Genomic DNA, 23,554 nt, shown 5'->3' on the forward strand with positions numbered 1-23,554 from the left:
GTTGCAGCCTTCATCCGCCTTCACAGCCGTGGAATTCAAGATAACTTTGTCCACCTGGTCCGCCGTTGAGGTCTTGTAGGTTGGATCGTTCTTAGTGTGGACCTTCATCCTCGACCTTACTGCCATGGGTGGCCCTACCAGAAGCTGGAGCTTCCGACGGCATCGCTCTCCGAATCATGGGGTCATGCAATATACATTTAGCATACAAGGCCAAGGATGAATTAATTATCATTCGCTGACAGACTTTGGAAATCTTAGTCGTTAACACTGGGCTTTATAAGTCCAGATTTTGTCTCCCATTATCTTTAGGCAAGTGTTTGATCTTTTTGCCCCACTAATAGTGGAAAGCAGATTATTGGGAGTTGACATTGGTGCATGGAGTGAGAATTCTTCATTGGATCATGGTGCTGGCGGTGAGAATCCACCTGTAAATATAGTTTTAGTTTTACAATTACAACAGTTGTCACCTGCCCGCGTTTCACCCATAACACCCTCCAGTTTAGTTTAATTTAGTTTAGTTTAGTTTAGTTTTTAGCGTAGAGATCCAGTGTGCAAAGAAGTCCTTCAGCCCGCCAAGTCCACGCTGACCAGCAATCACCTCTACACCAGTTGTATCCTACACACGAGGAACAATTTACAGAAGCTAATTTACCTACAAACCTGCAAACGGGAGAAACTGGAGAAAACCCACCTGGTCACAGGGAGAACGTGCAAACTCCCCACAGACAGCACCTGTGGTCAGGATTGAACCCGGGTCCCTGGCGCTGTGAATCAGTGACTCTATCGATGCGCCACTGTCCCACCCCTCAAAACCTTTCCCTGTCCATTAAGGCTCAAGGTGGAAGAGGGGGCAGCACGAAAGATTGCAGATGCTGGAGACTGGAGCAAAAAATAAGCTACTGTTGAAACTCAGCGGGTCAGGCAGCATCTGTGGATGCAAAGAGGGTCATAGTTTCAGGCGGGGACCCTGCAGCAGCACAGGATCCTGTCCTGTCCCGTCTTGATGCCGAGTCTGAACCCAAAATGTTGACCATCTCTTCGTGCCTCCATATATGCTGCCTGACCCCCTGAGTTCTCCCAACAGTTAACTTTTTTGCTCAAGAGAAAAGGCCATCGGACGTGGGTCAGCCGGTATAACAACCCAGTAAAGCCACATGCGGGGCAGGACACTTGGTACTCTGTTGAAGCAACGGACCACAGCCAAATGTAGTTTCAATGAGAGAAAGGAGACTTGATTCAGTCAGCTGAGACCAGAAACTATGGAATAACTGACTAAAATAGGGTTTTCATCTGTAACTTTTGTTAAGCTAGGCTCAATTTGTCACGGTGTAGAACATAAAGCATAGAACATAGAACGGTACAGCATTAGAACAGGCCCTTCAGCTCACACTGTCTGTGCCGAACATGATGCCGAGACAATCTCTTATCTAAGAGGGACACAGTGCTGGACTAAATCAGCGGGTTAGGCAAATCAGGCCCAGTTATAGATGGGTGGAAGGGTGGAGCCCATGGAAGGGTGGAGCCCACAATGGTCCATTGTTGGTTCGGGAAGTGGTGATAACGAAGGGATACAGTGGAACTAGCATCTGCAGTTCCTTCCCAGACACCATCTCTTATCTACTGTGTATAATCCACACCCCTCCATTCCCTGCACATCCATGTGCCGATCCAAAAGCCTCATAAATATCACTATCATATCTGCCTCAACCTCCAAACCCAGCTGCATGTTCCGGGCACTCACCACCCTAGCCACACAAGTTCCACATATGTGTTTGACCCATATCCTTCCAAACCTGTCCCATCCATACATGATGAATTATGGTGAAAGGTAACGGGATGTTACTGAGGGTAATGTGAAGTTCAGGTTACTGTTAGATTAGTTCTGTTCACTCCTGTTTCTAATCCATGTGAATGAATGAATGCACGAATGAATGAATGAATGAATGGATGAATGATTGATTGAATGAATGAATGAATGATTGAATGAATGAATGACTAAGTTTATTGGTCAAGTATGTGCACATACAAGGAATTTGCTTTGGTGCTCCGCTCGCAAGTAACAACACGACACACAGTTAAGAATAAAACATAAAACATTAAAACATTAAGAATAAAACATTACAGTTTAAACATGTGAATGAAATAAAAAATACCAGAGCAAAAGGAGGCTACAGATTTTTGGTTATTGAGTAGAGCTACAGCTTTTGGATAAAAAGCTGTTTTTATGTCTGGCTGTGGCAGCTTTGACAGTGCGGAGTCGCCTTCCAGAGGGAAGTGATTCAAAGAGTTTGTGGCCAGGGTGAGAGGGGTCAGAGATGATCTTACCCGCTCGCTTCCTGGCCCTTGCAGTGTACAGTTCATCAATGGGGGGAAGGTTGCAGCCAACAACCTTCTCAGCGCATCATACTGACTGAGCTGCAACATAAGACCATCTATCGGAGGAGACGTTTCATCTTGAAACATACTTTGAGGACCCAGTTAAATGGACTGCCAGGAACCCAAGCAGTAGGATACGCACAACGCGTGGAGAAACGTGAAGCTGGTTCTCAGTTTCAGTTTCATTTTCGTTTATTGTCACGTGTACTGAGGTACAGTGAAAAGCTTTTGTTGCGTGCTAACCAGCCAGCGGAAAGACAATGCATGATTACAATCGAGCTATTTACAATATATAGATACACGATATTGGAATAACGTTTAATGCAAGGAAAAACCAGTAAATTCCGATCATGGATAGTCCGAGGGTCATCAAAGAGGTAGATAGTAGTTCAGGACCGCTCTCTGGTTGTGGTAGGATGATTAAGTTGCCTGGTAACAGCTGGGAAGAAACTGTCCCTGAATCTGGAGGTGTGTGTTTTTACACTTCCTAATGGGAGAGGGGAGAAGAGGGAGTGGCCAGGGTGCAACTTGTCCTTGATTGTGCTGCTGGCCTTGCCGAGGCAGCGTGAATTATAAACGGAGTCAATGGAAGGGAGGTTGGTTGGTTTGTGTGATGGTCTGGGCTGCGTCCACAATTCACTGTGATTTCTTGCGGCCCTGGACGGAGCTGTGATGCATCCTGATAAAATGCTTTCTGTGGTGCATCTGTAGAAGTTGGTGAGAGTTGTAAGGGGCATGCTACAACTGGTTCCAATGGTCGGTTCTCACGATGAGAGCACAGCACACACACAAGGAGCACAGCACACACACACACGGAGCACACGGTGTTAAAATTAATTAGCTTGTCAAAGACCGGCAGCTGTATGAACAGTAAAATATGTCTAAAAAAATAATTATCTGCTGAAGCAAAATGAGAACACGACTATTTATATTTGACTGTCTGAGCATGGTTAAGGAGTGTGTCTCATTACTGTAATCCCTTTTAGAGAGACAGACAGAGAGACAGATCTGGAGGAGGACGGAGAGAGGGTCGGAAAGACAGTAAGATAGACAGACAGCGACAGACAGAGTGAGTCAGAGCGAGACAGATGGAGATAGGGAGAGAGAGAGAGACGGAGAGAGAGACGGAGAGAAAGAGACGGAGAGAGAGGGACGGAGAGTGAGAGACGGAGAGAGAGGGAGCGAGGGAGAAAGAGAGATAGAGGCCTAGGAGCAGAATGAGGACACTCGGCCCATCAAGTCTACTCCTCCATTCAATCTTTCCCTCTCAACCCCATTCTCATCCCTTCTCCCTATAACCCCTGACACCCGCACTGATCAAGGTCAGGAGAATCAAGAGAGAGTTGGAATGAGAGGGAGTGACTGCATGGGTTTCCTCTGGGTGCTCCGTTTTTTTCCCCCCCAAATGCCAAAGTCATTCTGGTTGATGGGATGTGTCGGAAGGAACTGCAGGTGTTGGTTTACACCGAAGATAGACACAAAATGCTGGAGTAACTCGGAGGATCAGGCATCATCTCTGGAGAAAAAAGATGGGTGATGTTTTAGATCAGAACCATTTTTCAGCCTGAAAGTGGGTGGGGGAGGCGGGACTGGAGGTGGGAAAAGGGTAATTGATAGGGTGATTATTTTGGTTTAGTTCAGAGATACAGCATGGAAACAGGCCCTTCAGCCCACTAAGTCCATGCCGATCATCGATCACCCGTTCTCACGAGTTCCACGTTATGCCATTTTCTCATCCCTTCTCTATACATTAGAGGCCAATTAACCCACATGTCTTTTGGATGTGGGAGGAAACCGGAGCACCTGGAGGAAACCCACGTGGTCACGGAGAGAATGTACAAACTGCACACAGACTCCATGACGTACAAATGTCCCATAGACTCCATGACAACATAGAGGTCAGGATGAAACCGGGCGGGGTGGAAATCCGGGGGGGGGGGGGGGGGGGGGGGGGGGGCGGGTGAGGGAGTATGGGGGGGACACGTGTGTCCCCCATGTTTTGAGAGGTGGGAGACAATCCCCCCCATGTTTCCTTGCATGTCGAAACGTAACAGGCCTACTCTCTCCGCCCCCCCCCCCCCCCCCCCCCAAGTGCTCCCACCCTCCATGGAAGGAAGCTAGCGTTACACGCTTCCTAATTAAGCCAGCGTACATCAGTGGTCTCTAAACTGTGGCCCGCGGGCCACATCCGGCCCGCCACGAGATTTTATCCGGCCCGCAGAAAGCACCGCGCAGGACGCAGCGTGTGTCAGTTAGGCGTCGCGCCGTTTGGAGTCGGGGAGCACGGTGGCCCGGAGCTGCTCTTAGTGTTGTTACCTCGAATTGTCAGGGCCGCCGTGAAGAAGGGTGCAAGGTTGGGGGGGAGGGCGGTGTTCGGTGGCGGTCAGAATGGGTCGGCGGTGCGTTGTAACGTGCCATCGTTCCTCTCTGCCCTCTCTCTCTCCCCTCTATGCCCTCTCTCTTTGTGTCCCCCCCATGTTTTTAAAGTGATTTCCGTCCATGTCAGACTGGCACTGTCTCTACTGTGCCACTCTTAGGTTAAATGGCCACTGCAAATTGCCTTTAGTGTGTATCTGAGTGGTAGACTCTGGGGGCAGTTGATGGGAGCGTGTGGAGGAATAAGTTGGATAAGGATATTATTAGTGTAAATGAATGGTTGATGGTCAGGACAGTCTTGATGGGCTGAAGGGCCTGTTTCTGTGGTATCCCTGACGATGCCTCGGGAACATCATGCCTGGAGGATTCTCATTGTGGACTTTACAGGGACTGATAGAATGGGCTGGAGACCAGACTCTTTCGACCAGAGACGATCGTTCTCGCAAACCTTCTCCGGACCCTCCCCAATGCCGGCCGGCACATCCCTGCTCAGCTATGGGGCCCAGTTGTGGTGCTTTCCCTCTCCGTCTCACTCTCTCTCTTTTATTGAATCATAGTCAACAGTGCGGAAACTTTGGCCCAACGCCCTCCAGCCTGCATTTGGCCCATATGCTTCTAAACCTATCCTCTCCAGGTAGCTGTCTAAATGTTTTTTAAACGTTGCGATAGTACCCGCCTCAACTACCTCCTCTGGCAGCTCGTTCCATACACCCACCACTCTTTGTGTGAAAAGGTATCCCTCAGGTTCCTATTAAATAATTTCCCCACCTCACCTTAAACCTATGTCCTCTGGTTCTTGATTCCCTTACTCTGGGCAAGAGACTCTGTGCGTTCACCTGTTCTATTCCTCTCATGATTTTTTACACCAGTATAAGATCACCCCTCATCCTCCTGCGCTCAAAGGAATAGAGTCCCAGCCTGCTCAAACACTCTGTATAGTTCAGGCCCTCAAGTCCTGGCTACATCCTCTTCTTAAAGCTGGAGTAACTCAGCGGGTCAGACAGCATCTCTGGAGAAAAGGAATAGGTGACGTTTCGGGTCGAGACCCTTCTTCAAGTTCAAGCTCAAGTTTGCATTATTGTCACTTAACCAACTAAGGTACAGTGAAATTGGAGTTACCATACAGCCATACTAAGTGAAAAGAACACATTACACGCATAATATAAATTTAACATAAACATCCGCCACAGTGGAATCCACATTCCTCACTGTGATGGAAGGCAATAAAATTCAGTCAACTTCCTCTTTGTTCACCCGCGGTCGGGGCCTTGAACCCTCCGCACTTGCCGTTGCCGACGGTCTGATGACCAGGCCCTCTCGTCGGGATGATCGAAACTCCGGCATCGGGACTGAGTGTGAGGGGAAAGGGAAACGGCAGATATAGACGGTGATGTGGAGAGATGTAGAAGAAATGAACGAAAGATATGCAAAGAAATTAATGATAATAATGATAAAGGAAACAGGTCTTCTCACTTCTTGTGCTGAAACAGCTGAAACTCCCCCAGTGAGACGAGTGAGAAGCTCGTGTTCCTGCTCTGCTCAGCCTTCACGCACCAGGCTGATGTGTGTGGAGATAGTTGCTGCAGCAACACAGCAGCGCTCGGCAGCAGCAGCACCTTCGCAGAGCGCACACATTGGCCCGCGGCCACTGATGGCAAAGCGAGTTCATTCCTGCTCCAGCCACGTCCTTGAAAGCCTACCTTTCACACTGCAGGCCTGTGCTGGGCGGTGGTGAGGGGGTGCCAGGCAAACCAATGACCGGAGACCCACAGAAGGTAGACACAAGATGCTGGAGTAACTCAGCGGGACAGGCAGCATCTCTGGAGAGAAGGGATGGGTCTGAAGAAGGGTCGCGACCCCGAAACGTCACCCGTTCCTTCTATCCAGAGATGCTGCCTGTCCCGCTGACTTACTCCAGCATGTTGTGTCTATCTTCGGTGTAAACCAGCATCTGCAGTTCCTTCCTACACACTGGAACCCACAGTTTTCACTTTCTTTTCCTGGCCATCTTCACGAAGAGACAGCATCCTCTCTCAAAAAGGGGGTACAGTGGCACAGCGGTAGAGTTGCTGCCTGATAGCGCCTGCAGCACCGGAGACCCGGGTTCGATCCCGACGACTGGCGCTGTCTGCACGGAGTTTGTACATTCTCCCAGTGACCTGCGTGGGTTTCCTCCGAGATCTTCGGTTTCCTACCACACTCCGAAGACGTACAGGTTTGTAGGTAAATTGGCTTGGTCTACACACTGTACATAGTGTGTGTAGGATATTGTTAATATGCGGGGTTCACTGGTCAGCGCAGACCCAGCGGGCCAAAGGGCCTGTTTCCGCGCTGTATCTCTAAACTAAACTAAACTAAACTAAGCCTGGTTGTTGGAGAGGAGTTGGGTTTGATCCACATCCCTCCATTCCCTGCATATCCACTGACTATACAGAAGCCTCTTCGACCTCACTCTCGGATCAGTCTCCACCACACCCTTTGGTTGGGCAAACCAAGGCTGCACTTCCACAATAAGGTCCTGAGGAATGTTGTCGAACGGAGAGACCAGGGGTCGCAGTTACGCGGTTAATCTAGTTTACCGAGGTACAGTGAAAAGCTTTCGTTGCCTGCTATCCAGTCAGCGGAAAGACAACACATGATTACAATCCAGCTATCCAGAGATATCCAGACAGGAATAGCGTGAATAACGTTTAGTGCAAGATAAAGTCCAGTAAACTCCAATCAAAGATAGTTCGATGGCCGTCAATGAGGTAGATAGTAGTTCAACACTGCTCTCTGGTTGCGGTAGGATGGTTCAGCTGCCTGATCTTCTTATCGTGTCCACACACAAGATTAGAAGTTGTTCAGCCAGAGCTGAACACACATCTCGGCATCTGCACACAATGGTGTCTGTCTTCTTGCTTCTTGTGCTTCTTGTGTGTGGTGGTGGAAAGATTGGTGGAAACAGGGCCGCGACGTGAACGCCCTTTCCTTGACCCCAGCTGGGACGAAACTGTCCCTGAATATGGAGGTGTGCGTTTTCACACTTCTATACCTTTTGCCCGATGGGAGTGGGGAGAAGAGGGAGTGGCCAGGGTGCGACCAGTCCTGGATTATGCTGTTGGCCTTGCCGAGGCAGCGTGAGGTGCAGATGGAGTCAATGGAAGGCAGGTTGGTTTACGTGCCATTACTGTGACTTCCTCCTGTCACGGGCTGGAAGTGTGAATGGACATTGAGGGGGAGACTGAGTACTCAGTCCCTCTTGTCCGTACCCACGCCGACCCAATGTCTTAGATGACCTTGGGAAGCACGATTGCCAAGTCAATCGCTGTGAATTGAGTTGGAAAGTCACTGACTAAATGTTAATGAACTTTGATGGAGCTCAGATGTAAAATTGGAACACAATGTTCAAATGATCCACAGTGTAGTTTTCAAATATGTAATCAAGGAAGAATATCCATGCCCCAAAATGGTTAGTTCAATTCCCCGAGCTACAGCTGACACTTTAGTTTAAGGGCCTGTCCCACTTAGGCTATTTTTTAGGCAAATACAGGCGAGTAGGCCGTCACCACAATGGTCGCCGGGATGTCACCTGTATGGTCGTGAGTTGTCTCCTCAGTCGCCCAAAGAGTCGTAGCGTCTCTTTCTGGTCGCCGCTGGATTTTCAACATGTTCAAAAAATTTCGGCGACAGTGAGTTGATGCCAATGAGCGTGGCTTGACCTCCTGACGTAGATGCTGACGTAGGTTGTCGCCAGGTGACGTATGTTGTCGCCGGGTGCTGACGTCGGTGAATTCCATTGGCGACTACCTACATCAACCTACGTCAACCGGTGACAGGTACCGGCGACTGAATTGTCTCCAGTTGTCATCGACAGGGTCGTTGCTTGTCGTAGCTTGTCGCGAGTGGACGTAGGTTGACTTCAGTTGTGGCTGGTTGTCACCTGTGTGGCCGTAGGTTGTCGTAGGTGTGGTCATAGGTTGTCGTAGTTGTGGCCATAGGTGGACGTCCTAATGGGTCGCCGGTTGTCGGTAGCTTGCTGTAGCTTGACGTCGACTAGGTGGCAGGTTGTTGTAGCTTGTTGTAGACATTGTCGTAAGGGAGTCCAGTCTCCGTTTTATCGGCGACCTGCTACCACTATGACAGTCGCCGGCAGTCGCCTAAAAAAAATCACCGAAGTGGGACAGGCCCCTTAGTTTAGACATTAGACATTAGAGATACAACGCGGAAACAGGCCCTTCGGCCGACCGAGTCCTTGCCGAATAAATTGCAAAAATGAATTGCAACAATGCAACACTCCCTCTGCACTGTGCATTCTAGTCATTAGACTTGAACCCAGGTCCCCTGATTCAGGCAAGTAAGGACAGCACAGTGACGCAGTGGTAGATCTGCTGCCTTACAGCACCAGATATCCAGGTTCAATCCTGACTACGGGTGCTGTCTGTAAGGAGTTTGTACCTTCTCCCCATGACCGCGTGGGTTTTCTCCGGGAACTCCAGTATGCTCCCACACTCCAAAGACGTACAGGTTTGTTGGTTAATTGGCTTCGGTAAAAATTGTAAATTGTCCCTCGTGTGTGTAGGATAGTGTTAGTGTGCGGGTATCGCTGGTCGGGGCAGACTCCTGTTTCCGTGCTGTATCTCTAAACTAAACTAAACTCAGCGTTAGGCACCATTAACCAGCGTGATCTAATGGCTCTACCTCACGCTGGTTATAATCCAAACCTTTTTATTGTTCAGTAAATATTATGGAGATATTTATTACATGAGAAGTTTTTTGTGTGTTCTGTTTCTCCACAGCTCTGTTCACTGACAGGTTTTAATTAAATTCTGTTCCATTTGTTCGCGCAATAATTTGAATTTGCCCGGTGTGAAAGAGCAATTTATCGTGATAATTTTGTCATCTTTTGCAAATAGGAAGCTTGCTAATTGTCCTGGATCATTTCAGCCGAGAATTTACTGTTGGGCCTGTGCAGTAACTCTAGACAGCTGCTTCTGCACCTTGTAACTGCACTTGAGTTCAAATTGAAAATGTAATTATATCAAATCAAACCCAATTGCTGGCAGCATAATTGTCCTCCGCCTTGTCTTATTTACTCCTCCTTGCTGTCGTACGAAAAAGCCCAGAGGTGGGTTGTTCAGTCTATTTGTTCGATGCTGGTCTTTGTGCCTTATAGGGGCCATGACCTTAGATCAGGTGTGACAGAAGGAGCTGCAGACTTCTCTGGATGCTTTCAAGAGAGAGCTAGATAGGGCTCTAAAAGATAGCGGAGTCAGGGGATATGGGGAGAAGGCAGGAACGGGGGCACTGATTGGGGATGATCAGCCATGATCACATTGAATGGCGGTGCTGCCTCGAAGAGCCAAATGGCCTACACCTGCACCTATTGTCTATTGTCTATTGTCTATTGTCGACGCAGGTTTAAACCGAAGATAGACACAAAAAGCTGGAGTAACTCAGCGGGACAGGCAGCATCTCTGGAGAGAAGGAATGGCCGACCTTTCGGGTCGAGACCCTTTCTTCTAACCCTTAGATCAGGTCATACGGTGCCGAAAAAAGGCCCTTTGATCCACGCAACCCAAGCCAACTTTCAGGTTGGGGGCTTCCCGAGCGGCCATGGCCAGGGTGCACGCCCGGAAGACCCAAGCGCTCAACGGACGTGGAACCTGTCTGAAGGCTCGGCGGACCGCGGAACCTGGAGGAAGCCGCTGGAGATGTCAGACACGAGCAGTGGGCTGGAAATACCAAGATGGCACCCAAGCCGGGCGACTATTTGCGTGCTTGCCGCGGAAACATAGAAACATGGAAAATAGGTGCAGGAGGAAGCCATTCGGCCCTTCGTGCCAGCACCACCAACCAATATGATCATGGCTGATCAACCAAAATTAGTATTCCGCTCCTAGCTTTCTCCCCATATCCCTTGATTCCATTAGCCCGAAGAGCCGTATCTAAATCTCTCTTGAAAATATTAGGTGAATTGGCCTTCACTGCCTTCTGTGGCAGAGAATTCCACAGATTCACAACTCTCTGTGTGCAAACAGAGAGAACAGATCTTAAATCACATATTACAATCGCTCCACACTTTTAAATGTCTTCCTACGCCAACATTTATTCCCTGAGCATGTGTACGTACAGTAAATGGCTTGATTGTAATCATGTATAGTCGGCCCGCTGACTGGTTAGCACGCAACAAAAGTTTTTCACTGTACCTCGGTACACGTGACAATAAACTAAAGTGAACTGGGTGGGAGGGTGAACTGGGGTAAAGCCTCCAGCGCCTTTATGGTCGAATAAGTATGGATCAGGACCCTTCTTCAGGCATGCAAACTATTATCAAAATATGGTTCCATGAATTTCCAGACAAGAGATGTCACCGGTTATAAGTTGTGTCTGGAGATATTGTGAAAAGTGCTTTATAAATAAAATGGTTTGATTTGAAGACACGTTCCTCTGCCCCAATTTACATCTATTCAGATTATGTAGATAAAGAGTACAAGTCACATAGTAATTGTCTAAAAGTGCTGGAGTAGCACAGCGGATCAGGCAGCGTCTCTGGCGAAAAAGGATGGGTGACGTTTCGGGTCGGGACCGTTCTTCAGACTTCAAGAAGGGTCCCGATCCCAAAACGCCACCATCCTTTTTCGCCAGAGACGCTGCCTGAATTACTCCGGCACTTTTTTGTGTCTATCTTTGGTATAAACCAGCATCTGCAGTTCCTTGCTTCTAGTGGTTACAATTAACTGTTCAATTACCCTTTACCACTTCCCGCCCTCTCACCCTCTTTGGCCCAGGAATCACTGTTGCTTCTTTATGATAGTCACTTTGTTGATCGTTTACCAGCTTGAGCACATGCACTGTTTCACAAGGAACTGTTGGGCCTTTTGTGATGGAGAATACATTTATTTTTTGTAATACCTTCCCAACATTTAAACAGTATTCCCAAACCAGTTGGTTGCAAAAGTATTTTTAAAAAATGCCTTGGGATGTCAAGAAATTGGATTTTTATTGAAACATATGTTTAAAATGCTAAATTTCTAAAACGGTGTGCAGGAGACAGAGATAAATCAGTGCAGTCTTCAGACTGCCACTCGGTGAGTTGAGTCTTTGTACTCTGGCAGTTTTACAGAGCTTGCATGATTCAAAGCCTGTGTCGTGGTGGTTTTTAATTCCTCCCATGAAGATCGCACTTCTGAAGGAAAATCTCCAAATCCCGTGTGTAATTCACTGAAGCGGAGAGAAGAAAGGACTGGAATTCAACCTGGTAGCACCTCCCTCAGAAGTTAGTAGACAGACACAGCTGGAGTAACTCCTTCATAATATATGTGTAAGAAACAACTGCAGATGCTGGTTTAGACAATAGACAAAAGGTGCAGGAGTACTGGGATACTGAGTTGGATGATCAGCCATGATCATATCGAATGGCGGTGCAGGCTGAAAGGGCCGAATGGCCTATTCCTGCACCTATTTTCTATGTTTCTATGTTTCTATGAGTAGGCCATTCGGCCCTTCGTGCCAGCACCACCATTCAATGTGATCATGGCTGATCATCCCCAATCAGTACCCAGTTGCCGCCTTCTCTCCATATCCCTTCTCCACTATCCCTAAGAGCTCTATCAAACTCTCTCTTGAAAGCATCCAGTGAACCAGCCTCCACTGCCCTCAGAGAAGGCAGAGAATTCCACAGACTCACAACTCTGTGTGTGAAAAAGTTTTTCCTCATCTCCGTTCTAGATGGCTTACCGCTTACTCACAAACTGTGGCCCCTGGTTCTGGACTCCCCCAACATCGGGAACATGTTTCCTGCCTCTAGTGTGTCCAAACTCATAATAATCTTATATGTTTCAATAACATCCCCTCTCATCCTAAATTCCAGAGTATACAAGCCCAGCCGCTCCAATCTATCAACATATGACAGTCGCCATATGTTTAAATTGAAGGTAGACACAAAATGCTGGAGTAAATCAGCGGGTGAGTCAGCATCTCTGAAGAGAAGGAATGGGCGATGTTTGAAATCTGAAGAAGGGTCTCGACCTGAAACGTCGCCCATTCCTTCTCTCCAGCGATGCTGCCTCACCCGTTGAGTTACTCCAGCATTTTGTATCTACCTACGTGTGTCTTGTGTCTAGACAAACGACGACAATAGACAATAGTTGAAGGAGTAGGCCATTCAGCCCTTCGAGCCAGCACCGCCATTCAAAGTGATCATGGCTGATCATCCACAATCAGTACCCAGTTCCTGCCTTCACCCCATATCCCCTGACTCCGCTATCTTTAAGAGCCCTATCTAGCTCTCTCTTGAAAGCATCCAGAGAACCTGCCTCCACCTCCCTCTGAGGCAGAGAATTCCACACTCACCACCCTGTGTGAGAAAAAGTGTTTCATCGTCTCCGTTCTAAATGGCTTCCTCCTTATTCTTAAACTGTGGCCCCTGGTTCTGCACTCCCCCAACATCTGGAACATGTTTCATGCCTCTAATTTGGAAGACAGACACAAAAAGGTGGAGTAACTGTGCTGGAGCAACTCCTTGATAAGTTAGTTGTTTCGAACAAAAGAAATAGAAGTAGCAGTAAATGTTATGGCCCATTGTCCTTGTTCTGCCATTAAGTACAGCAAACGAGATTGAACTTTTCTTCGCCTTCCATCACAGTGAGGAATGTGGAGGAGTCACTGTGGTGGATGTTTATGCTAAAACTTGTTCTTTGTGTTCCGTTGCTTTTTATTTGTATGACTGATGGCAAATGAAATTCCTCGTTTGTTGCAAAAAATACTTGGCTAATAAAGTATGATTGTGTGATCGTGATTGATTCATGGCTGATATTTTCCAACATTAAGAAAATTACTGGCTTTACCTTGCACTAAACGTTATTCCCTTATCATGTATCTATACACTGTGAATGGCTCGATTGTAATCATGTATTGTCTTTCCACTGACTGGGTAGCACGCTGTGGAATTCTCTGCCTCAGAGGGCGGTGGAGGCCGGTTCTCTGGAGACTTTCAAGAGAGTGCTAGATAGGGCTCGTAAAGATAACAGTCAGGGAATATGGGAAGAAGGCAGGAACGGGGTACTGATTGGGGATGATCAGCCATGATCACATTGAATCTGGTGGTGTGGAACATTGAAGCTGATGTGTAAGTCGGTGGGGGCGCTGCAAGACGGCTGCCCTGCCAGCAGATTGTTCGTTATTTCTACTTTTTTTGTTTTTTTGGTGTGTCTAGTGTTAGTTTGGGTGACTTGACATGTCTTATGTGGGGGGTCGGGGGGAGAGGTAAGGGGGAAACTGCTTTTGGCCGCCTCCACGGATTTCCATGTCGCCTCCCTCACGGCCTAACACCATGGATTGTAGTGGCCTTTCCCAGAGTCGGGCCCGGAACATCGGCAGCGGGCACAGCGTGGACTTTCCATCGCGGAGCAGGTGAACCCTTGCCGGGGGTCGCCAGAGAGGAGTGCTGCGATCGCTGGCCTGGTGACTTTAGCAGACCTTGGCAGCTTGAGCGCCAGTGTTCGGCAAAACGATCGGCAAGTCCAATGCTGGTTTTGCCAAAGTAAAAGTGGCCACTTCAGAAGCACCAGCAATGTTTAATATCCGAAGGCCCTGTTTTCCATCAATCGAAACAAACAGGTACTTTACCTGCAAAAGTGCCTTGGTATGTTTGATCTAATCAAAGCAGGTAGATGACACTATTGGTTTCAATAGATAAAAGGTGTCCATAACAACTTAATATTCCTTCTATTTTGCAAGTAACCATTAGGACTACGTTACATGTGACACAATCAATTTGCATCTGGATAGGTGCATGGATAGGAAAGGATAGGAGTAGGTTGGTTTGGAGGAATATGGACCAACGCAGGCAAATGGGACTAGTTTAGATGGGTCAACATGGGACGTACCTTTAGAAAGGAGATGAGGTGGAATTTCTTTAGTCAGAGGGTGGTGAATCTGTAGAATTCATTACATCTCCCACCTGGGTGAAATGTAGTTGAATGATACAGCGTGGAAACAGGCCACCGGCCCACCGAGTCCATGCCGATCAGCCATCCCCGAACACTAACACATGTCCTACACAAACTGGGGACAATTTTACACTTTTTACCAAAGCCAATTAACCTACAAACCTGCACGTCTTTGTAGTGTGGGAGGAAATCGGAGCACCCAGTGAGAACCCACACAGGTCATGGGGACAACGTGCAAACTCCATACAGACAGCACCTGAGGCCAGGATCGAACCCGTGTCTCCGGTGCGCCACCGTGCTGCACGCCGTTGCCACCTTGTTGGCCAGAGTCAAGTCGTTGCCAGGCAACTCTTTGCTCCACTTGGGAATGCCTTCGCTAGGTCATGTGTGGAGCAGTCGACAATTACACATTGCAATAAAACTGATTGTGAATCTTGGCCTTCTTGGATTTCCGAATAGCCAGGAATGATTGATGAAGCCGTGACCTTTTAGAGGAAAAGATATTGCCCCAAATCAATGCGCTGGCAGAGTCTTCCATAATCTCTATGGCAACAATTTATCACTGTGGTCTTAACAGCAATACTTATTTGTGTAGAGTAACACACTGTGCAGTTAGTGATCAAAATGAAATAAATATGAATCATATGAGTTGACATTAAAGGGCGGCAATTAAATAATTATTGCATTCTAATCAAACCTGTGACATTATCATTTCTCTCATCTGCCTTGAAAAGGTGCCAAGGTGTTGTTAAAAGAACTGGTCTCTTCTTTACAACCAATGATAAATAATGACACTAATGGGCCTGTCCCACTTACGCGACTTTTTCGGCGACTGCCGGCACCCATCATAGCTCGTTGTAGGGCGGCGAAAATATTCAACATGTTGGAAACCCAACGGCGACCAGAAAGACGCTACGACTCTTTGGGCGACTGAGGAGACGACTCACGACCATACAGGCGACAGCCTGGTGACATGTCGCGGGGTGAAGCCTGTATGGCCGTGAGTAGTCGCCCAAAGAGTCGTACCCTGTTCAGGTCGCCGCTGGATTTTCAACATGTTGAACATTGTCACCGACCTGCAACGACCTATGACGGGTGCCGGCACTCGCCGAAAAAAGTTGCGTAAGTGGGACAGACCCATAAGCCGCCATCAGTAGTTTGTTGAAGTTACTTGCAAATTTGCTTGCTCCCAATTCTTATCTTTGATACCACATTTAGTTAAGCATCATCTGCCTTCAGTTATTCAACATAGATCAAGTCACAGATAAGATCCTCAGCCAGAGATTTGTGCAATAAAGGATCACCTTTGGGAGGTACCACAAGCATTGATGAATGCAAGATGGTGGATGTTGAGGTTTAGTTTGAGATTAGTTTATTGTCACGTGTACCGAGGTGCAGTGAAGAGCTTGTGTTGTGTGCTAACCAGTCAGTGGAAAGACAATAACATGGTTACAATCAATTGTTTAAGAAGGAACTGCAGATGCTGGAAAATTGAAGGTAGACAAAAGTGCCGGAGAAACTCAGCGGGTGCAGCACCATCTATGGAGCGAAGGAAATAGGCAATGTTTTGGGCCGAAACCCTTCTTCAGACTGATGGAGGGTGGGGGGGGGGGGGAGGGAGGAGGGGGCTGGGGGGGGAGGAGACAGCAGGGGGGGAGGGGGGAGGAGAAGCAAGAAAGGAAAAAGGAAGGGGGGAGCCCGAATAGGGCTGAGGGAGAGCTGAGAATGGGGAGGAGGACAGCAAGGGCTAACGGAATTGGGAGAATTCAATGTTTATGCCACTAGGGTGCAGTTACAATCAAGCGGTCCACAGTGTACAGATACAGGATATAAAGGGAATAACGTGAGTAACATTTAGTGCAAGGTAAAGCCAGTAAATTCCGATCAAAGATAGTCACGGGGCCTCCAATGAGGTACACGAGAAGGGGAATAATGTGAATCTGTCGGAGTGGAGATTGGAGCGATTGTAATGCACGATTGCAGATCCACTTCTGTGACCAGCCTGTGATCACAAAGAGTTGCCTGGGGTGGGCGCCATCTTGTCTGCATGAACTTTAATAATTTAATATTCATTTAATCGTTAATATTTGATGAGGTCGGCGGAACCAGAAGATTAGCGCACACGCGACACATCTCCTTCCTAAAGGAACGTTCTTTTATTCTTAAGGGCCTGTCCCACTTGGCGATTTTTTTCAGCGACTGCCGGCATCATTGACTGATCCAGTGGTCACTTTATTTCCCTCAATATTACGGATCTGTTACTCACCACAGATGTAACCAAAAAATGTGCGCCGTGATGCGGCGTGACGTGACGTGACGTGACGTGACGTGACGTGACGTGACGTGACGTGACGCGGCGTGATATGGCGTGACGTGACGTGACGTGACGCGACGCGGTGTGATGATGTCTCAACTTTTTTTACGTCGCCGCTGGGTTTTGAAATGTTCAAAATCTTTTGACGAACCTCATACGTCAGTCAATGACGCCGGCAGCCGCCGAAAAAAATCGCCAAGTGGGACAGGCCCTTAAGGCTATGACCTCTGATCCTAGACTCTCACACTGGTGAAAACATCACATCGACTGTATCCAGGCCTCTTGCTGTTAAGGAGAGTAGGCGAACTGGAACTTGTTGAGTCCATTGTTGAGTCTGGAAGGCTGGAATATGCCAAGTCACATGACGTTTGGCTGTTTGTCAAATGTACATTAAGCTTCAATGGAATAATGTATGTGGTGAGTAACAGATTCGTAATATTGAGGGAAATAAAGTGACCACTGGATTTGTGTTTTTGGAAATCAGTCTCAAATTACCTTGCACACCATTGCAACGTATTCCAATTGTGTCTGGAATTCACTCTCTGCTCTGCATCTTGTCAGCATATCATGTAAATCAATAAATACGTCTGAAAATGCAATTTAAGCAACAGCAAAAATAAATGCACTCTGCTAAATGTTGTTAAACATTATTCCTCAGAGGTTTCCTGCTGCTGCATTCACTGATTTTAATGTTCTTTACCAAATTATTCTGTGGATAGATGCATTGTGAAAAGGTGCTCTAAAGGGCCAGTCCCACTTGGGCGTTATCTGCGCGTCATTTATGTGACAACATTTACGTGTCACGATGCACGATGCGACATCATTAGCGCATCACGCACGTGTCGTGATGGGCACATGGCGCGTGGTGACACGTGGTGGCGTAGGCGGTGACGCGCGGTCACACGCGGCATCCCAGGATTTTGGGATTCACAAAATCTTCGGGCGCCACCTGCGTGACGCGCAAATGACACGCAAGTGGGACAGGCCCTTAAGGCCCTTTCTTCTTGTTCGACTATTCACTGAAATGAAGATTATTTACAGCAGTGAAGTTCAGAATGGCAGTGTGGGTTGTAGACTGAATGGTGTTAATAAAGGAGAAGAGAATGAGTTGGATGGGCCATACTCTCTGTATTCAAAGGAAAGAGAAGGTGACGCAGTCAAAGGGTGATACAGCACGGAGACAAGCCCTTAAGTCCAACTTGTCCATGCCCATTAAGGTGGCCCATCTTCGCTAGTCCCATTTGCCCGCATTTGGCCCATATCCCTCAAAGGTTCATAGGTTATAGGAGCCCGTTTAGGCCACTCGGCCCATCAAGTCTCCTCCACCATTCATTTATGGCAGATCTATGTTTCCCTCTCACATAGGGTCGCCAACTTTCTCACTCCCAAATAAGGGACAAAAGGTCAAAATACGGGACAAATTCCCGACGGCAATTTGTTGACCGACTCGGCCGTGGCTGGGTGAATGATGAGTTGGCCCAGGTGCTGGACTGCACACAAAGCCCAGCCGGCGGGCCAGCTGTGGAGTTTTGGCCCGGGCAACATCGCGAGCAACGTCCGGCCCCCCATCCAACTCACGAACCAATGATCGGCCATGAGAAGGAGGGGGGTGGTGGTGGTGTCGGCGGTAAGCGAAGGTCCGAAGGTCGGACAGCTGGCCGGGCTGCCGACCGACGGGGCCACGGGCGAGCTGCTGCTGCTGCTGCTGCACTCCATGGGCTGCACTACGTTGGGACGGGTGAGGCGGGGCCGGACGCGGCGCTCAGACCCGACAGTCCCCTCGACCCGTGTAGTAGAAGTCAAATACGGGACAAGGGCGGTCCCGTACGGGACAAACCAATTTAGCCCAATATACGGGATGTCCCGGCTAATACGGGACAGTTGGCAACCCTACTCTCAACCCTATTCTCCTGCTTTCTCCCCATTAACCCTGACACCCGCACTAACCAAGAATTTGTTGATCTCCACTGTAAAAATATCCATTGACCTGGCCTCCACAGCCTTCAGTGGCAATGAATTCCACATATTTACCATCCTCTGACTAAACAAATTCCTCCTCATCTTTCTAAAGGTACGTCCCTTAATTCTGAGGCTATGGCCTCAGATCCTAGACTCTCCCATTAGTGGAAACATCCTCTCCACATCCACTCTATCCAGGCCTTTCACTATTCAGTATGCTTCAATTGTGGCTCCCCCCTCATCCTTTTAGAAACATAGTAAAATTTGTGCAGGAGTTGGAACTTCGAGCCATTCAACATGATCATGGCTGATCATCCAAAATCATTACCCTGTTATAGACAATAGACAATAGGTGCAGGAGTAGGTCATTCGGCTCTTCGAGCCAGCACCGCCATTCAATGTGATCATGGCTGATCATCCCCAATCAGTACCCCGTTTCTGCCTTCTCCCCATATCCCCTGACTCCGCTGTCTTTAAGAGCCCTATCTAGCTCTCTCTTGAAAGCATCCAGAGAACCGGCCTCCACCGCCCTCTGAGGCAGACAATTCCACAGACTCACCACTCTCTGTGAGAAAAAGTATTTCCTCGTCTCCATTCTAAATGGCTTACTCCTCATTCTTAAACTGTGACCCTTGGTTCTTGCTTTTCCCCCCCATATCCCTATATTCAGTTGGCCCGAAGAGTTAAATCTAACTCTCTCTTGAAAACATCCAGTGAATTGGCCTCCACTGCCGTCTGTGGCAGAGAATTCCACTCTAAACTCAGGCGTGTGCAGGTCAAACCCTCATCATAGATTAACCCAATCATTCCTGGGATCAAGCTCGTCAAATTCAAAACTTCCTTGAAGAAATGAATAAATGTGCCAAAGGGGGGTAAAGGGGAATGGTGTCAACAGGGGTACTGGATAGACTGCAGGGGGAGTAGAGGTTTGCCATGAGGCCCCATGTTGCTATGGAGATTAGGCCAGACCTGACCCTGCCTGTAATGCCGCCTGTTGTTCACAGGTTCTGGTCCACAGTGTGTCCTGGCTGTTCCCCGACTTCAGCTTTGCCTGGCTGGTTGATGAAACCAAGAAGAACGTGCCGCTAGAGCTGGACTTCCTGAAAGAAGGACACAACACGGAGGTGGTGGCTGAGATGTTCAAACACTTCCAATTTCTTAAGGTACAACTTTGAGATTTTCAGCATCATAGAACCCTACAGCGCGGAAACAAGCCCTTTGGCCCAACCTGTCCAGCCCGACCAAGATGCCACGCCTCAGCTGTTCCCTTTTCATAAGTCAATAAGTTCTTAGAGCAGAATTAGGCCATTCGACCCATCAAGTCGACTCCGTCATTCAATCATGGCTGATCTATCATTCCCTCTCAAACTCATTCTCCGCATAACCCCTGACATCCATACTAATTGAATTGAATTGAATTGAATCCTTTATTTGTCATTCAGACCTTTTGGTCTGAACGAAATGTTGTTGCCTGCTTGTTGCTTGTGTGTTGTAATAATAACAACACACAATAAACACAAATTAACATCCACCACAGTGAGTTAAACAAGCACCTCCTCACTGTGATGGAGGCAACAGTCTTAGGATTGCTGTCTCTTCCCTCCTCTTCTCCCTCTGCGCTGAGGCGATACCCTCCCTGGCGATGGTAAGTCAGTCCCGCGGTTCAAGCTCCGCGGCCTCGAAGCTGCCGCCCTCCAGTCCAGCGGACGCAGTTGTTGCCATGGGAACTCCGGAAAACAGGCACCAGCCTGTGACCTGCGAACTCCCGACGATGTCGTCCACTGGCCCGCGACCGAGCCCCGGATTAAGGTCGCCGCCGCCAGAACGCCGCCTCAGCCACCGGAGCACCGTCTCCGCCCCGCACCGGGCCGCCCACACAGCAGCGTCTCAGCCCCGCACCGGGCTGCCCCCACGGGAGCACCTTCCAGCCGGTAGCTGCGCCGCCCTCACGGGAACGCCTTCCAGCCGGTAGCCGCGCCGCCCACACGGGAGTGTCTCAGCCCCGCGCCGTCCGCCCTCACCGGAGCGCCGAGTCGTGCCGCTGCCCGAACGTCGCCGCAGCTCGAAGACGGCCAGCCTGGCTGGCTCTACCTCAGGAGCCTCGAGGTCGGTCGCAGGTTGGAGGCCGCCAGCTCCGCCATTAGGCCTCAGCGCAGGCGGGGGAAGAGAAAGGGGATACCACAAAAAAGTCGTATTCCCCCGAAGGGAGAGACAGAAAGCCCTGTTTCACCCCCCCACACACATAACACCACCTAATAACCAAATATTTAACTGAACTAGACAAAAAACACAACACAAAAAAGTAAAAACAGACAGACTGCAGGCGAACCGCAGCCGTTTCACATCGCCACCACTTCCGATTCCAGAATCTGTCAACATTAACGCATCAACGCCTTAAAAATATCCACTGATGGCCTCCACAGCCGTTTGTAGCAATGAATTCCACAGATTCACCACCCTCTGACTAAAGAAATTCCTCCTCATCTTCTTTCTAAAGGCATGTCCTTTTATTCTGAGGCTGTGACCTCTAGTCCTAGACCCTCCAACTAGTCCTAGACTCTCCACGTTTGCTGTGTCCAGGGCTTTCACTGTTCAGTAATTTTCAATGAGATCAGCCCCCTCATCCTTCTAAACACCAGCGAGTTCAGGCCCAGTGCCTTCAAATGCTTCGCATACATTAATTCCCAATCATTCCTGACAACGAAATGCATTAACCCAATCATTCCTGGGATAGTTTATTAGTTTAGAGTCATAGAGTGATACAATGTGGAAACAGGTCCTTCGGCCCAACTCGCTCACACCGGCCAACAATGTCCAAGCTACCCTAGTCCCACTTGCCTGCGCTTGGTCCATATCCCTCCAAACCTGTCCTATCCATGTACCTGTCCAACTGTTTCTTAAGCGATGGCATAGTCCCAGCCTCAACTACCTCCTCTGGCAGCTTGTTCCTATGCCCACCACTTTTTGTGTGAAAAAGGTACCCCTCGGATTCCTATTAAATCTGTCCCCATCACCTTGAACCTATGTCCTCGATTCCCCTACTCTGGGTAAAAGACTCTGTGCATCTACCCGATCTATTCCGCTCATGATTTTGTATACCTCTATAAGATCACCCTTCATCCTCCTGCGCTCCATGGAATAGAGACCCAGCCTACTCAACCTCTCATTATAGCCCACACCCTCTAGTCCTGGCAACATCCTCGTAACTCTTTTCTGACCCCTTTCAAGCTTGAAAATATCTTTCCTATAACATGGTGCCCAAAACTGAACACAATACTCTAAAATGCGGTCTCACCAACGTCTTATACAACTGCAACATGACCTCCCACCTTGTATACTCAAGTTGGAAGCAACTTGCTTCCTTATCACGGTTTGCATGACCAGGTCAGATCCCTCAGACTTTCCATCTGCATTGGACACAAAACCGTACGGCACAGGAACAGGCCATTGGGTCCACAAGGTCTGTGCCGAACATGATCCCAAGTCAAACTAATCTCCTCCACCTGTATGTGACCTATATCCCTCCATAATCCTTGTATCTACCTAAAAACCTCTTATATCCCACTATCCTATTTGCCTCCACCGCCACCTCCAGCAGTGCGTTGCAGGCACCCAACCACTCTCTGTGCAAAAAAACTTGCTCTGCACACTGCTTTAAACTTTCCCCTGCTCACCTTAAAACTATGCCCTCTGGCTTTAAGCGCCTGTCCCACTTAGGCTATTTTTAGGCGACTTTCATACCACTGAAAAACCGGCGACTGGACCCCCCTTCGTCAGAAAATTTGAAATAGAATCATTACTTTAACAACAAAAACAAAAGCCCTGAAGTCAGCACCTGTGACAACCTACGTTAACCTGGCGACAACTACGGCAGCACCTGAGTTAGGAGAAGTCAAGCTACGCTCATTGGCGTCAAACCCACTGTCGCCGACTGTCTCGGAAAATGTGTCAACATGTTGAAAATTCAGCGGTGACCAGAAAGCCGCTGCGGCTCTTTGGGCGACTGAGGAGACGACTCGCGACCGTACAGGCGACACCCGGCGACCACGTGGCGACAGCCTAGTCGCCTGTAGTCGCCTAAAAAATAGCATAAGTGGGACAGGCTCTTTAGGCTCCATACCATTAGGACCTTACTATAGGGCTACACCACTTCTGTCGGACATGTCTACCATCCATCTGCACTTAACTGTCATGGTGCAGGAGAGATATATTCATATGATCAGCTCCAGCCAGTTTAGCTTAGAGATACAGCATGGAAACAGGCCCTTCGACCCACTGAGTCCATGCCGGCCAGCAATACACTAGTTCTATCCTACATTAGGGACAATTTACAGAAGCCAACTAACCTGCAAACCTACGTGTGGGGAAACCAGAGCACCCAGAGAAAACACACATGGTCACAGAGAGAACGTGCAAACACTGTGCAGACAGCACCCATAGTCAGGATCAAACCCGGATCTCTGGCGCCCTGTCACTGTGCCGTCCTTAACCGGGATGTAATTCAGGGTAAGGGCTTGTGTGGGACTAAGATTATTAACGTTGGAAGCGTTTATTTCAGTAGCACCAGTGACAACAGCCTCTTGTGTGTCTTGTGTTT

General features: G+C 48.5%; 1 protein-coding gene across 2 annotated transcripts in view; it reads left to right on the plus strand.

Moving 5' to 3' along the window:
- Nucleotides 1–23,554, plus strand: part of adck1 (aarF domain containing kinase 1) — a 453,257-nt gene that overhangs the window by 205,508 nt on the left and 224,195 nt on the right. For both annotated transcript variants that reach the window (XM_055640181.1, XM_055640180.1), the window contains exon 6: nt 19,962–20,120. In XM_055640181.1, the coding sequence (XP_055496156.1) occupies nt 19,962–20,120 (159 nt within the window). The remainder of the gene's footprint in view (nt 1–19,961; nt 20,121–23,554) is intronic.

This window comes from Leucoraja erinacea, chromosome 9, assembly GCF_028641065.1.
Source record: "Leucoraja erinacea ecotype New England chromosome 9, Leri_hhj_1, whole genome shotgun sequence".
NCBI lineage: Eukaryota > Metazoa > Chordata > Chondrichthyes > Rajiformes > Rajidae > Leucoraja > Leucoraja erinaceus.